Raw genomic sequence first — 15,081 nt, forward strand, 5'->3', positions numbered from 1 at the left:
CTACTTTAGAACATTCCACGACTAGTGTTCCTCCCCCAAACTCCTCTCACTGGAACCTATGCCCGCTCCATCTCTTCAGTGTGCTGGATCTCTCGAGTGCTTTCCCAGCTTCAAATGGAAAAGAACAAAAAAGGCATGTGGCCTGGAGTCCACCCTACAAACCTTAACTCACTTTCCCTCCGCACATCCCTTCAATACACATTCTCTTTCTCGTCCTGAAGACAACACATTTTCTAAATCGAAAAATGTGCAGTATCTTAGAATGAGAGGCAGAAACCTGATTAAACTCGCTAGTGCTAAAACGCATCTTCTCCTCATATATCTTCGTAATTGTCATTCGTTTTTCTCTATTCAAAACACCACAGCTCATCCACGCAACGACATCAACACGTTGGCCATATGTGTGTCCCCCCCCCTCCTCACTCCATCCTGTAATCCATATGTAATCGACATTACGAAATGTGGTTCCTGGTAGCAAAGGGCGTTGTGTAGGTACCGATGGCTAACTTAATGTCTGCAAGGGGTCCTTATTCGCCCCCAGTATGGACGACTCCTCACATATCTTGCATGGTTCTTCTTCCTCCGTCTCTTCATCAGCCAGAGTGGCATGAAAAGCTATCCATCTCACTCATTCCCCGAGGATTACCTCACTTCACCCATCCATCTCTACCTGCTGTAGTGATGCAAGTCTTTTCCCTATGTAATAACAGGCATTCTTTACTGTTCTTGGATGTGTAGCTGCCATTAGGGCTTAATAAGACCCGTGACTCATGTGTGGCTGTTGCTGCTTCCCATAGTGCCCAAGTGGAGACCAGCCATACGAGGAGTGACTGTTATGTTTCCTACTCCATCTCTCGAACAGTGAAGTTGTGGAACTCCTTACCTTCCTCACCCTTCCTCACTTCTTACATCCTTTTAACCTTGAAGCATCAGGTCTACGTACACATGAAGAGTTCTGATGCATTTCTTCATTACCCAGTTGTCCCCCTTCACCCAAACTGCCCGTGAATGAGGTATGTCTCGCCCATCCCACGCAGATCACAAGGTAAAAAGCTAATCTTATGAGTTCATATTACATTTACGAATCTTGATAGACTCCCTTCTAAGTGCTTTCTTAGGAAATCCAATTAGCCAAATGTTTCCATAAAACCAGTTTCACTTATGTGGTGCCTGTTTGTAAATACGTCTCGTGTTTGCTCTGGAGTGAAAGTCTTGATATGTAAAGGATGTTTACGGCAGCTGACGCGTTCCCACCACCACCCGCTCACCTGACACTCTCTAGTCGTCAGTCAAGGACAGAGAGAGAGAGAGAGAGATGCCAGGAGAGGATAAGAGTAAAGATATAAAGGCAGGAGGACACTGAACATCGATGCCTATATGGATTTGTTGCCACTGGTCGAGTGCTGCTGGCACTGGTCGAGTGTTGCTGGCACTGGTTGAGTGTTGCTGGCACTGGTTGAGTGTTGCTGGGACTGGTCGAGTGTTGCTGGCACTGGTCGAGTGTTGCTAGCACTGGTTGAGTGTTGCTGGCACTGGTTGAGTGTTGCTGGGACTGGTCGAGTGTTGCTGGCACTGGTCGAGTGTTGCTGGCACTGGTTGAGTGTTGCTGGCACTGGTTGAGTGTTGCTGGGACTGGTCGAGTGCTGCTGGCACTGGTCGAGTGTTGCTGGCACTGGTCGAGTGTTGCTAGCACTGGTTGAGTGTTGCTGGCACTGGTTGAGTGTTGCTGGCACTGGTTGAGTGTTGCTGGGACTGGTCGAGTGCTGCTGGCACTGGTCGAGTGTTGCTGGCACTGGTTGAGTGTTGCTGGGACTGGTCGAGTGTTGCTGGCACTGGTCGAGTATATCTGGCACTGGCTGAGTACGCTACAGAGGGATGAAAAACAAAAGACCACGGGGCGCATCAGATGGAAACAGAATTTATTACTTCATCGTTTACTTCCTAAATACATGATACCGGATACCACACCCGGGGGATTGAGTGCCGTCTCAACATGAGGGAGAACAGCTGTGGGTTCGTTTCGAAGACGAGGATCGCTCCTGAAGCTGACGTGAGAGAGAGAGAGAGAGAGAGAGAGAGAGAGAGAGAGAGAGAGAGAGAGAGAGAGAGAGAGAGAGAGAGAGAGAGTCCAGGACTCGTGTAAGAACTCTCTCGCTCATCACCAGCGAATGAGAGATTTATGTTGGCGGTCAACAGAGTTGCTCGTAGTAACTGGGGTCCAAATTGACCAGCGTCTCCCCGCTGGCACAGGTGGTGTCCACACTGACGAGGCTGAGCAACGTGGTGTTCAACATGATCCAGGCGATGTCACAGCCACAGGTGAGCGGGTTACCTGGGAGAGGAAAGGGAGAGGGTTACCTGGGGAAAGGAGGAAGATTGGGTTACCTGGGGAAAGGAGGAAGATTGGGTTACATAGGGGAAAGGTGGAAGATTGGGTTACATAGGGGAAAGGAGGAAGATTGGGTTACATAGGGGAAAGGAGGAAGATTGGGTTACATAGGGGAAAGGAGGAAGATTGGGTTACATAAGGGAAAGGAGGAAGATTGGGTTACATAGGGGAAAGGAGGAAGATTGGGTTACCTGGGAAGGAGGAAGATTGGGTTACCTGGGAAGGAGGAAGATTGGGTTTCGGGTTATCTGGGGAAGGAGGAAGATTGGGTTACCTTGGGGTGGGGAGAGAGGAGGGAAGATTAGATTATCTGGGGATAAAAAAAAAGGTAAGACTAAGTTACCTTGGTGGGAAAAAAAAAGGAATACTAGTTTACCTTATGGAGAACCACTACATATACCTGGAAGATGATGGGAAAAAAAATAATAATTATCTGGCTTCCACGTGTTATCATGATGCCACAATGTCATTGACCTTTTTCTTTTTCTTCTTTTTTTTTTCCTATGAAGCACAGCGAACATGGGAACAAGCTGCGACTCACTCCTGAGGTGGAGGTAGTTGTTCTCCTCGAGCAACGGCCTCCACACTTGTTCCTCCAGTTCTGTGAGGGCGTTCTCGTTCAGGTATAAAACACTGTTGGCGAAGCCTGCGAGCACAACACAGGTCAGGTCTCCTCTCTCTCTCTCTCTCTCTCTCTCTCTCTCTCTCTCTCTCTCTCTCTCTCTCTCTCTCTCTCTCTCTTCATAAATTGTACTGTCATATAACATCATATCATATCGTATTACATGATAGTACATTATATCATATTATATTATATTACATTATATTACATTATATTATGTTACATTATATTATATTATATTCCAGTACATTAAATTACATTACATTACATTACATTATATTATATCATATCATATTATATTATTATATTACATTATATCATATTACATTATATTTTGAGTGATGTATGGGAGAATGATGGATGGTTATGAGGGACTTTGCCCCACGGTTCCCTCACCTGAGAATGCGTTGACGGCTACGTCACCGATGTTGTTGTAGCTGAGGCCTAACAAAGCCAGGGGTCTGCTGACCTCCAAGGCACCCTCGGGAAGCCTTGTCAGAAGGTTGTGGCTGAGAGACACAAGCTGGAGGCTCTCGAAACCAGAAAACGTCCCTGACAGATAACATACTCAAGAGTTACCGTAACGCGTTACCCAAGCAACCTCTCGACCAGTCAACACATTAGATATACCACAAGATATGAGCAAGTATAGCTAGGATATATATATATATATCCTCTCATTATACCAAAAGGCATATGGCTTTTCCTTTCACGATTATACCAGCAGAAACAAGAGATGGTCACAATGTTAGTTCCTGTCCCTCTCGACAACCAAGGCAGTATTAGCAACCTATTCAATGGTCCTACAAGATGAAAAGGAAACGTGAATATCATGTCCTTAAATGCAAATCCTCGAGGATACTGACCTGGTTCTATTTCTTGTATGGCCAGCATGTCAAGGTAAACGAACACGAGAGAAGGCAGGTTCTTGAAGGCTATGTATGGGAGATGGCCGAAAAGGTTGCCGGATAGGTCCAAATAAGTCAGCGTCTGGGAATAGATGAAGGGGTATTCCTGTATGCAGTTAAAGCTGATGTCCAGATACTGGAGTCTTGTGAAGAGATAAAGGTGTTCGAAGAGGAATCCCGTCAATTGGTTGGAGTTGAAGTACATTATGGTGGCTGTGGAGATGCTGCCTATTAGTGCCATCTCCTCCACCACTTCTAGAACGCCATCGCTGATATGAAACTCATGGAAGGAGGCGTTGCCCAGGTCTCCTGCCCTGAGCACCTTCAGGTACATGTTGCCCTTTATAATCAGGCGGTCGAACGTGAAGAATGGAAAATACGCAGTGAACACGTGGGCTAACTCTTCTTCACTGGCCACGTCTGAGCAGTCCATATTCATGTGGGTCTCATTGTCTACAGAACACACACAGGGGAGGATATCCAGCGGGTTGGGGCAGGGTAGGTAAAGCAAGTCCTCCTCAGGGGTCCTGCTAGCTACAGTGGCTGCGACGCTTACACTAAACAGTAGAATAAACAAGAAACAATAGCTATGGATGACCGCCATGTTGTGGTCGATAGTGCAAGTGGGTCTAGTGGTGGGTGTTGCAGGTGGAGTCAGTAGTGGATGTTGTAGGTGGGCAGAGTGACCAGAGGGACAGACGTAAGGTCAGGACTGGTAGTGGTGGGTGTAGGTGGCCGCCGTTGGTGGAGGACGAAGGTGACCAGACACAAGGGCGTGGTGGATCATAGAGACAGACACACACATACACACAGTGCCTCTGGTGGTAATGATCGCTCCAAGTGCACTGACGCCGCCTACTCAGTGCTTCAGCAGTGATGTGCTTGTGGGGAAACACAGCTGATACTGTCGATAGCGGCCCCTCACAACCTGCTGGTGTGTGCACTACGCCAACACCTCTGGTCACTCTCTCAATATATATTTGAAAGATTTAGATTCCCTCCCGTTGTCAACAGTGTCAGATTGGTTTACAAACTTGAAGCATGTGATCAAGTCTTCTCATTTCCCCTCTCTCTCTCTCTCTCTCTCTCTCTCTCTCTCTCTCTCTCTCTCTCTCTCTCTCTCTCTCTCTCTCTCTTCTACAGTGAACCAGTTCATGGCTTCTAGCCTCTCGCTGTAACTCACCTCTTCTATAAATGCGAGGGACGGCATCTTCATTGCGACAGTTGACACTGCTTCCAAAAACAAGATATGTGCTTTAGAATCAAAAGATAACACTTTCGAAATGTCTCTCTCTCCTGACTGTCCCTCGTCTTGGCTTCTTGTGATAATACAATATGCGGGTTCTCAGCCTGGAGGAGGTGTGGGAATACGACACCACTGGTCTGTTTCTGGCGGAGAAATTTATTGTGATATTAAACTGTGGGAAGAGTAGCTGCCCACCTCGGCTCTCCAGACCTGATCCATGATGCTGGGCGCGACGCAATACCACGACCAGAATACATACATACGTTATCTGCTCCAACATCTCACACATTTCTTACACGTTTTCCAAACTGTTCTTTATACACTTCGCTTATCTGTATTTGTCCTGTGTATAATCAAACCTCAGCGGAGATCATATATACCCTCTCATTACCATACTTGGTTGTATACTCGGGTGTCGAACCCATGTCGCGATGAATCAGGAGTAGGGCAGTGTCGACCATTGTGCCACTCAACATACCTCACATTATCTTATCTGAGCCAGTGTTTCCCAGGCTTCCTTATCGTATATACAGTACGTTGCATGACCTAGCCTCTACACCCAGACTGGCTCACGTCTCGCCGGGAACACTTGTATATACTGACCAGAAACATAACATTATTCATCATCCTCACACCACTGCACCTGACGTAATCAGATAAGAAGAAATGATAATATACTGTCGTTTCCCAACATATTTCTTGTGGCCATGATATCCACACACATCAAGACCATCAATAAAGGTCTTTTCTGTAATGTTTTCTTCCTCCATAAACCCTTCCTGGTTCTCCTCATATAGGCCTTCCTCAGCAAGAGGGTTAGCACTGTAATCCCTCCACACATTTTATAGTGGCGAGAGATGAAGTTCCTTTGCCTTCAGATGACCTCACAACCTGTGTCGCTCCAGCCTGAGCCCTGGCCGCCAACAGGTGCGCCTTCCTCCGCTAGTGGTGGTGGTGTGTGGGAGAGGCGCCTCAAGAGCAGCAAAAGCCTCACCATTTTGTCTGCATCACCGCCAACACCGGGGATAATGAGCCGGCCCCTCCTGGCCCGGAAAGCTTTTACAGATACGGCAAGAAATGACCTCCTCCAGGTCCTCCCTCCTGCAGGACGCTAGACCCGTGTGGGGCAAATCCTCTTTAATGAGAGAGAAGAGAGAGAGAGAGAGAGAGAGAGAGAGAGAGAGAGAGAGAGAGAGAGAGAGAGAGAGAGAGAGAGAGAGAGAGAGAGAGAGAGAGAGAGAAATGAGAAGACTTGATCACATGCCTCAAATGGACCTCCGTGGTGTAATAGCACTGTTGACTGTGATGCATATGTGGGCCACCCGTGGTCGACCGCATGGGTTCGATTCGTGGTTGCGGTAGTCGATCCACAGTCGACCCAGCTGTTCATCCTCCCTTAGGAGTTGGTCGCTAAACTGGGGACCTGGGTCACAATGGGATTATGATGGGCTGAATAGGAAAATTCAGTTAGCCGTGCCGCCTCACCTAACAAAAAAAATAACAATATAAAGATAATCTAATAAATGATGTATGAACTTAGGAAAGAAATCTCTGGCAAAACGATGTTAGTTATCTAGAACAAAGAACATCTTCTCTGGAGATCAGCGGTGTACATCAAGCATAACAGACCTATGTGGTAAAGGCATAAATCATCACACACATTTCAAAACCTATTCAACATCTGATCACTTTCTACAGAGAAATATCATTCCTGGCAGAGAAATATTACTCTCTGACGTTACATGTCTTCCTCTTAATACCTCGACTGATTGTCCTTTACCTTTATCACTCCTTCTCTCTCCTTCGTCCTAAAAGGATCGAGATATCAACTCTATAAAGTGTACATGACATAGAGGATTGGAACTCCCTGTTAATACCGCATCTGCCTGAGCGTTCGTCGTCTGTTCGCTGGGTGTAGCAGACGCTGATTCACATGGAAACATCATTACAACGAAAAAGAAAACATTTTGTTGATAATTTTTAGGTAACAAGTTTACTGGAGGGTTTTTCGTTTCATATAGGTCAGAGGTCAAGATCCATATATATATATATATATATATATATATATATATATATATATATATATATATATATATATATATGTATATATATATATATATATATATATATATATATATATATATATATATATATATATATATATATATATATTTTCATACTCTTCGCCATTTCCCGCGATAGCGAGGTAGCGTTAAGAACAGAGGACTGGGCCTTTGAGGGAATATCCTCACCTGGCCCTCTTCTCTGTTCCTTCTTTTGGGAAAAAAAAAAAAAAAATATATATATATATATATATATATATATATATATATATATATATATATATATATATATATATATATATATATCGACAGACTAACACTGAAATAGAATTGCTAACATGGAAATACATCAAACACGATTAATTTTGCCAACTTGATGGACATTCAGGAAACAGTGATTGGTGAGAAATTGACACATGCTGTGGTGTGATGGCTTCTCTTTAAGCCAGTGTAACAGTACCTGAGAGCCATCATAATACCCCAAGGTTCAACACTGTTGCTCTCACCACATCCTTCACCACCAGCCACCACCACCACCAGCCTCTGGCCTCAGGCTCCCCACACACACACACACACACACACACACACACAGGCTGAATAGAGACGACCCGCTTCCTTGAGGTGCCTGGTGGATGTGTATTTCAGGAAATGTTTATATACTTTGCAAAGTAGACGTATCTTGTCAAATGAGAAAGAAAATGGAACGAATAGTTTTCATTCCTGGCTGCCTGTTACCACAATTGACGTTTCAAGGTGATTCAAGTGAAAGCACAGACGAAAAATATATATACAACCAACAGTTGATATTATCATTGTTGCAAGTATGAGCCCCACTGCCTCTGATGTATATAATCTAATAATTATCATGTTTGTAGCTTAATTAGAAAACAGGAATTTATACTGGCCGACGTAATTGAATTTAACTATTGTTAGACACAACACGAAAATAGTCCAGTCATCAGCTGCCTCAAACATACTGATGATAATGATATAAATAGCCACAGATATAGCGACATAATACTGGAAATATTCAAAAGTGCTAAAGACATGATACTGGAAATATATATGCAATTACCACTGATATAATACTGGAAATGCCTATGATCGTCTGTCTGAAATGGTGCTGAAAAATCTCTTTCGTTGCTTATGATTAAATCCACAGTGGCCCACTAATTAATTCAAGATGAATTTATAAAACCTGAGGGCCATTGTCTGAATGAAGGCAATTGATTATATCGGAGTAAAACAGCGGATAAGAAAAACATTGTCTCCTGAAGACAACAATTGTTTCAATAAAGAAAAGGTGTTGAACCCTCAGACTCTAGTCTGTAAAAAGAAAAATTATAGAGACTTGGTCGGTAATATCTGGGCGTATTGGAACACAAGACACCATTACTGGGGAGGATAAAGTCTGGGGAGGCCGGGTGTTGCTGGGGATATACGAATTGGTGGGGACACACGAACTGCTGGGGACTTACTAACTAGTGGGGACACACGAACTGCTGGGGACACACGAACTGCTAGGGACACACGAACTGCCGGGGACATACGAACTGCTGGGGACACACGAACTGCTAGGGACATACGAACTGCTGGGGACACACGAACTGCTAGGGACACACGAACTGCCGGGGACATACTAAGTAGTGGGGACACACGAACTGCTGGGGACATACGAACTGTACTTATCTTCATCACTGTGGATGAACTGGGGTTAGTGAAGAGAAGGGAAAGTGGACTGTGTTAAGTGAAGGGAAAGTGGAGTAAGTGATGTGGAGGGGAAGTTGAATTAGTGGAAGATAACGTGTTAGTGGAGGGAACACTTGGATCAAGCCACCTGACTGTAAAGTAACATGAGCCAACCATGAGTGTTGAGGTCGTCAAGCTGGGACCTCATTCAAGCCTGGGGTCGTCAAGCTGGGGCCTCATTCAAGCCTGGGGTCGTCAAGCTGGGACCTCCTTCATGCCTGGGGTCGTCAAGCTGGGACCTCATTCAAGCCTGGGGTCGTCAAGCTGGGACCTCCTTCATGCCTGGGGTCGTCAAGCTGGGACCTCCTTCATGCCTGGGGTCGTCAAGCTGGGACCTCCTTCATGCCTGGGGTCGTCAAGCTGGGACCTCCTTCATGCCTGGGGTCGTCAAGCTGGGGCCTCCTTCATGCCTGGGGTCGTCAAGCTGGGACCTCCTTCATGCCTGGGGTCGTCAAGCTGGGGCCTCATTCATGCCTGGGGTCGTCAAGCTGGGACCTCATTCAAGCCTGGGGTCGTCAAGCTGGGGACCTCCTTCATGCCTGGGGTCGTCAAGCTGGGGCCTCATTCAAGCCTGGGGTCGTCAAGCTGGGACCTCATTCATGCCTGGGGTCGTCAAGCTGGGGCCTCATTCATGCCTGGGGTCGTCAAGCTGGGACCTCCTTCATGCCTGGGGTCGTCAAGCTGGGACCTCCTTCATGCCTGGGGTCGTCAAGCTGGGGCCTCATTCAAGCCTGGGGTCGTCAAGCTGGGGCCTCCTTCATGCCTGGGGTCGTCAAGCTGGGACCTCCTTCATGCCTGGGGTCGTCAAGCTGGGGCCTCATTCAAGCCTGGGGTCGTCAAGCTGGGGCCTCCTTCATGCCTGGGGTCGTCAAGCTGGGACCTCCTTCATGCCTGGGGTCGTCAAGCTGGGGACCTCATTCATGCCTGGGGTCGTCAAGCTGGGGCCTCATTCATGCCTGGGGTCGTCAAGCTGGGGCCTCATTCAAGCCTGGGGTCGTCAAGCTGGGGACCTCCTTCAAGCCTGGGGTCGTCAAGCTGGGACCTCATTCATGCCTGGGGTCGTCAAGCTGGGGCCTCATTCATGCCTGGGGTCGTCAAGCTGGGGCCTCATTCAAGCCTGGGGTCGTCAAGCTGGGGCCTCCTTCATGCCTGGGGTCGTCAAGCTGGGACCTCATTCAAGCCTGGGGTCGTCAAGCTGGGACCTCATTCAAGCCTGGGGTCGTCAAGCTGGGACCTCATTCAAGCCTGGGGTCGTCAAGCTGGGGCCTCATTCATGCCTGGGGTCGTCAAGCTGGGGACCTCCTTCATGCCTGGGGTCGTCAAGCTGGGACCTCATTCAAGCCTGGGGTCGTCAAGCTGGGGCCTCATTCAAGCCTGGGGTCGTCAAGCTGGGACCTCCTTCATGCCTGGGGTCGTCAAGCTGGGACCTCATTCAAGCCTGGGGTCGTCAAGCTGGGACCTCATTCATGCCTGGGGTCGTCAAGCTGGGACCTCATTCAAGCCTGGGGTCGTCAAGCTGGGACCTCCTTCATGCCTGGGGTCGTCAAGCTGGGACCTCATTCAAGCCTGGGGTCGTCAAGCTGGGACCTCCTTCATGCCTGGGGTCGTCAAGCTGGGACCTCATTCAAGCCTGGGGTCGTCAAGCTGGGACCTCATTCAAGCCTGGGGTCGTCAAGCTGGACCTCCTTCATGCTGGGGTCGTCAAGCTGGGACCTCATTCAAGCCTGGGGTCGTCAAGCTGGGACCTCATTCAAGCCTGGGGTCGTCAAGCTGGGACCATCATTCAAGCCTGGGGTCGTCAAGCTGGGGCCTCATTCATGCCTGGGGTCGTCATGCTGGGACCTCATTCAAGCCTGGGGTCGTCAAGCTGGGACCTCATTCAAGCCTGGGGTCGTCAGCTGGACCTCCTTCATGCTGGGGTCGTCAAGCTGGGACTCCTTCATGCCTGGGTCGTCAACTGGGACCTCATTCAAGCCTGGGGTCGTCAAGCTGGGACTCCTTCATGCCTGGTCGTCAAGCTGGACCTCATTCAAGCTGGGGTCGTCAAGCTGGGACCATCATTCAAGCCTGGGGTCGTCCAAGCTGGGACCTCCTTCATGCCTGGGTCGTCAACTGGGACCTCATTCAAGCCTGGGGTCGTCAAGCTTGGGACCTCATTCAAGCCTGGGGTCGTCAACTGGGACCTCATTCAAGCTGGGGTCGTCAAGCTGGGGCCTCATTCAAGCTGGGGTCGTCAAGCTGGACCTCCTTCATGCCTGGGGTCCGTCAAGCTGGGACCTCATTCAAGCTGGGGTCGTCAAGCTGGACCTCCTTCATGCCTGGGTCGTCAAGCTGGGACCTCATTCAAGCCTGGGGTCGTCCAAGCTGGGACCTCATTCAAGCCTGGGGTCGTCAAGCTGGGACCTCCTTCATGCCTGGTCGTCAAGCTGGACCTCCTTCATGCCTGGTCGTCAAGCTGGACCTCCTTCATGCCTGGTCGTCAAGCTGGGACCTCATTCATTGCCTGGGGTCGTCAAGTGGGACCTCATTCAAGCTGGGGTCGTTCAAGCTGGGGCCTCATTCAAGCCTGGGGTCGTCAAGCTGGGACCTCATTCAAGCCTGGGGGTCGTCCAAGCTGGGACCTCCTCATGCCTGGGTCGTCAAGCTGGGACCATCATTCAAGCCTGGGGTCGTCAACTGGGACCTCATTCATGCCTGGGGTCGTCAAGTGGGACCTCATTCAAGCCTGGGGTCGTCAAGCTGGGACCATCATTCAAGCCTGGGGTCGTCAACTGGGACCTCATTCAAGCCTGGGGTCGTCAAGCTGGGACTCCTTCATGCCTGGTCGTCAAGCTGGACCTCATTCAAGCATGGGGTCGTCAAGCTGGACCTCATTCAAGCCTGGGGTCGTCAACTGGGACCTCATTCATGCCTGGGGTCCGTCAAGCTGGGACCATCATTCAAGCCTGGGGTCGTCAAGATGGGACCTCATTCAAGCCTGGGGTCGTCAAGCCTGGGGTGGGGGTGGGGGGGGGGTTGGGTGGGTGTATACCTTGCTCTCCCTCCTCCTCCTCCTCCTCCTCCTTTCCCTCATCTGATGCTGGTGGTCTGGGAAGTGCTGGACTCTCCCTTCCGAACCATAATTAATGTCACCAGGATGTCAGGACGTCTATTGCCATCACTTCTATGTTGTCTATAGCTATACCATGATACAGATCGTATATAGATGTCACTTCATGAGCTGTTCATCTCCTGCGGTGATTAAAGATGAGCGACACTGAACAAGACATTAACCTCTCCGACGAGGACGTACGTCTTCGTAACATGTCATCCTCACTACGATGATGACCCAGTTCTCTACGTGACCCACAAACACTACGTCATCAAGGCTCAACTTAAGCCAGACTTATCTTCCTTATCTCTGCAGATAAAACAACGACGACCAATGGAAACCGACGAAGAAAAATGCTACGGAGTGAAATGAAAAAAAAAGAATGTTTGTTTTATTAAAGGTTTCACATCCTATATACATGACAGATCCAGGGATTGTCACGACAGCATCTGACATATTCAGGAGCTGAGAGTCTGAGGCCAGAGATTTGTCCTCCATATTTTATGTTTCTGATGTAGAGAGAAAAACGAATTCGTTTCTATATCATCCTTTTTTTCTCTCCCTAGTAACTGTGCCTCTGACAGACACAGTGACGCAGGTGTGTGTAGAGAGAGAGAGAGAGAGAGAGAGAGAGAGAGAGAGAGAGAGAGAGAGAGAGAGAGAGGGGGGGGGGAGTGAATCAAGAAAAAAGAAAGTAGAGACAATGAGAAAGAGACTGGAAGGGAGGAGTAGAGACAGAGAACACGAGGCAGGTGTGCTAAACACACCACCATTACAGGTCTACACCTATAACGTTAATCGTCTCTCATTAAGAGACAGGACGGTAGAGATAGGAGCAGAGAACAAGAGACGGGAAGGGAGAGAAAGAGACAGAACAAGAGACGGAAAGGGAGAGAAAGAGACAGAACAAGGGACGGAAAGGGAGAGAAAGAGACAGAGAGAACAAGAGACGGGAAGGGAGAGAAAGAGACACAGGGAACAAGAGACGGGAAGGGAGAGATAGAGGAAAAAGACACAGAGAACAAGGGACGGGAAGGGAGAGAAAGAGACACAGAGAACAAGGGACGGGAAGGGAGAGATAGAGACACAGGGAACAAGAGACGGGAAGGGAGAGACAGAAACACAGAGAACAAGACACAAGTGTGAGAGAGACACAGAGAACAAGGGACGGGAAGGGAGAAACAGAGACACAGAGAACAAGACATAGGTGTGAGAGAGACACTAGCAATACAGGTGCACACCATTAACCTTATCATGTTGATCATCTCTCACCACTTGACCCTGAGGACAGCACACGTGTCTAACATAACAGATGTGTCCAGGTTACATGACCAATGTATTTGTTCTCGTCTTCAACACAAGCCACGTTCCAAACCCCGGGCTCACACCAGCAGTGTGGTGGCTGAGCAGATCGCGTTACTGGGAATGTAAAGCTGAAAATGCTTTTTAAGTTGGCGATGTTCCATGTTGGCTTTATCAAGACTTACTACGCGGGTCATTAAGGCGGCCCTCTTGTTAAAGGATTATTTACGGAACATTTGTGTGCTCCGGTTAAACCAAAGCTTCGGTCATTATGACGAAGTTAGAGGAAAAATACTACCAACAGGTTCCCATGAAGAGGGGTTTTTGCTCTCTCTCTCTCTCTCTCTCTCTCTCTCTCTCTCTCTCTCTCTCTCTCTCTCTCTCTCTCTCTCTCTCTCTCTCTCTCTCTTCCCTCCAGGTAATACCGACGGCCCTTCACTTCTCGCATAGCAAGAAACAAATATTCATCAACACTTCTCCATCCAATCAACGACCTCCTTCCTTGGCAAGCCCCAGGTCCTGACCTCTTGGCAGACGGTGATATAAAACAGAGGAGGAGGTGGAGGAGGACAGGTTTTGCCACAGAGCCCTTCAGCACATGTATCATAACACGCCCTTGTCTCTCAGGGTAACAATGACCCGACACACACACACACACACAGTGGCAAGCCCAACACAACCTCATGAACATCGCTGTAAAGATCACGATGCTGGTAACAACTTCTCTGATATATATATATATATATATATATATATATATATATATATATATATATATATATATATATATATATATATATATATATATTCGTCTACCTTACCCTCACCTCTTCATCAGAATGAGACGTGGACGAATGTGAACACACACACAGACCTGGACAATGTTAATGCTAATTAAGTCCAGGAGACAAAGACCTGCCCGTCATCCTGGTGGTTCAAAGGCCCGTCAGTGCCAGACTGAGGGAGTGAGGGAGGCCTGGCGCCCCTCATACCACCACACTCTCGTTAACGCGGGAAAACTGGAACATAACACATCACTGAACACACACGGGAATGTTCTCCACCAGTCAAATAAACACGTAATTCTCAAGATGTCATTCTCTGAACATCGCTTTTACAATAACATCGCAAACAGATGAATTACACGAGTGAATACATAATGTCAACAAGCAGAGCCAACTTAATGACTTGATAAAACTGACGATACAGATTTAGGAAGGCAGTATTACCTTAGTGTACAATAATCACAAAGTGTATCTAAGCCTCGTTAATGTTGCCAGAGGCAGAACACGTGACTCAGTTAACCAGCTGGTGTCATGTGTGGTGAGGACAACGTCAAGGGGGAAACATGAATGTGGCAGAGCCAAACAACACACCTCCATTTGGAGAATCGAAATTACTGTCTATTATAGGAATAATTCAGCTGCGTCATGAATAATCATCATAATCAATAATCATGATCTATCGGAGTTACGATTAATGAAGATTAATAATACAATAATGCCAGATGTAAGTCTGACTGAACGGTAAACAATGGAATTATTATGGATACGAGAGAACAGTGTTGGAGACATCAGCTGGTGTGTGTATGTTGCTGGATCTAATGTCTCACACATACTAAAGACGAAATAAACTACAAACTGTAAACACACACATATTATGAATATATAATGACAAAAATATGTGTTGTTGGTGAATGATGTTGGTGAAA

General features: G+C 47.7%; 2 protein-coding genes across 5 annotated transcripts in view; both read right to left on the reverse strand.

The window, feature by feature from the left end:
• The window catches only part of LOC139766928 (uncharacterized), a 166,100-nt gene that overhangs the window by 68,694 nt on the left and 82,325 nt on the right, over positions 1 to 15,081 (reverse strand). The gene's annotated exons all lie outside the window — the stretch shown is intronic.
• Positions 1,896 to 4,829, reverse strand: LOC139766772 (oplophorus-luciferin 2-monooxygenase non-catalytic subunit-like). Its single transcript, XM_071695692.1, has 4 exons — positions 3,878 to 4,829; positions 3,408 to 3,563; positions 2,931 to 3,035; positions 1,896 to 2,332 (listed from the first exon to the last, which is right to left on the reverse strand). The coding sequence occupies exons 1-4, from the start codon at positions 4,521 to 4,523 to the stop codon at positions 2,190 to 2,192; spliced, it is 1,050 nt and encodes a 349-aa protein (XP_071551793.1). The 5' UTR covers positions 4,524 to 4,829; the 3' UTR covers positions 1,896 to 2,189.

The sequence above is a fragment of the Panulirus ornatus genome, chromosome 58 (assembly GCF_036320965.1).
Source record: "Panulirus ornatus isolate Po-2019 chromosome 58, ASM3632096v1, whole genome shotgun sequence".
Taxonomy (NCBI): domain Eukaryota; kingdom Metazoa; phylum Arthropoda; class Malacostraca; order Decapoda; family Palinuridae; genus Panulirus; species Panulirus ornatus.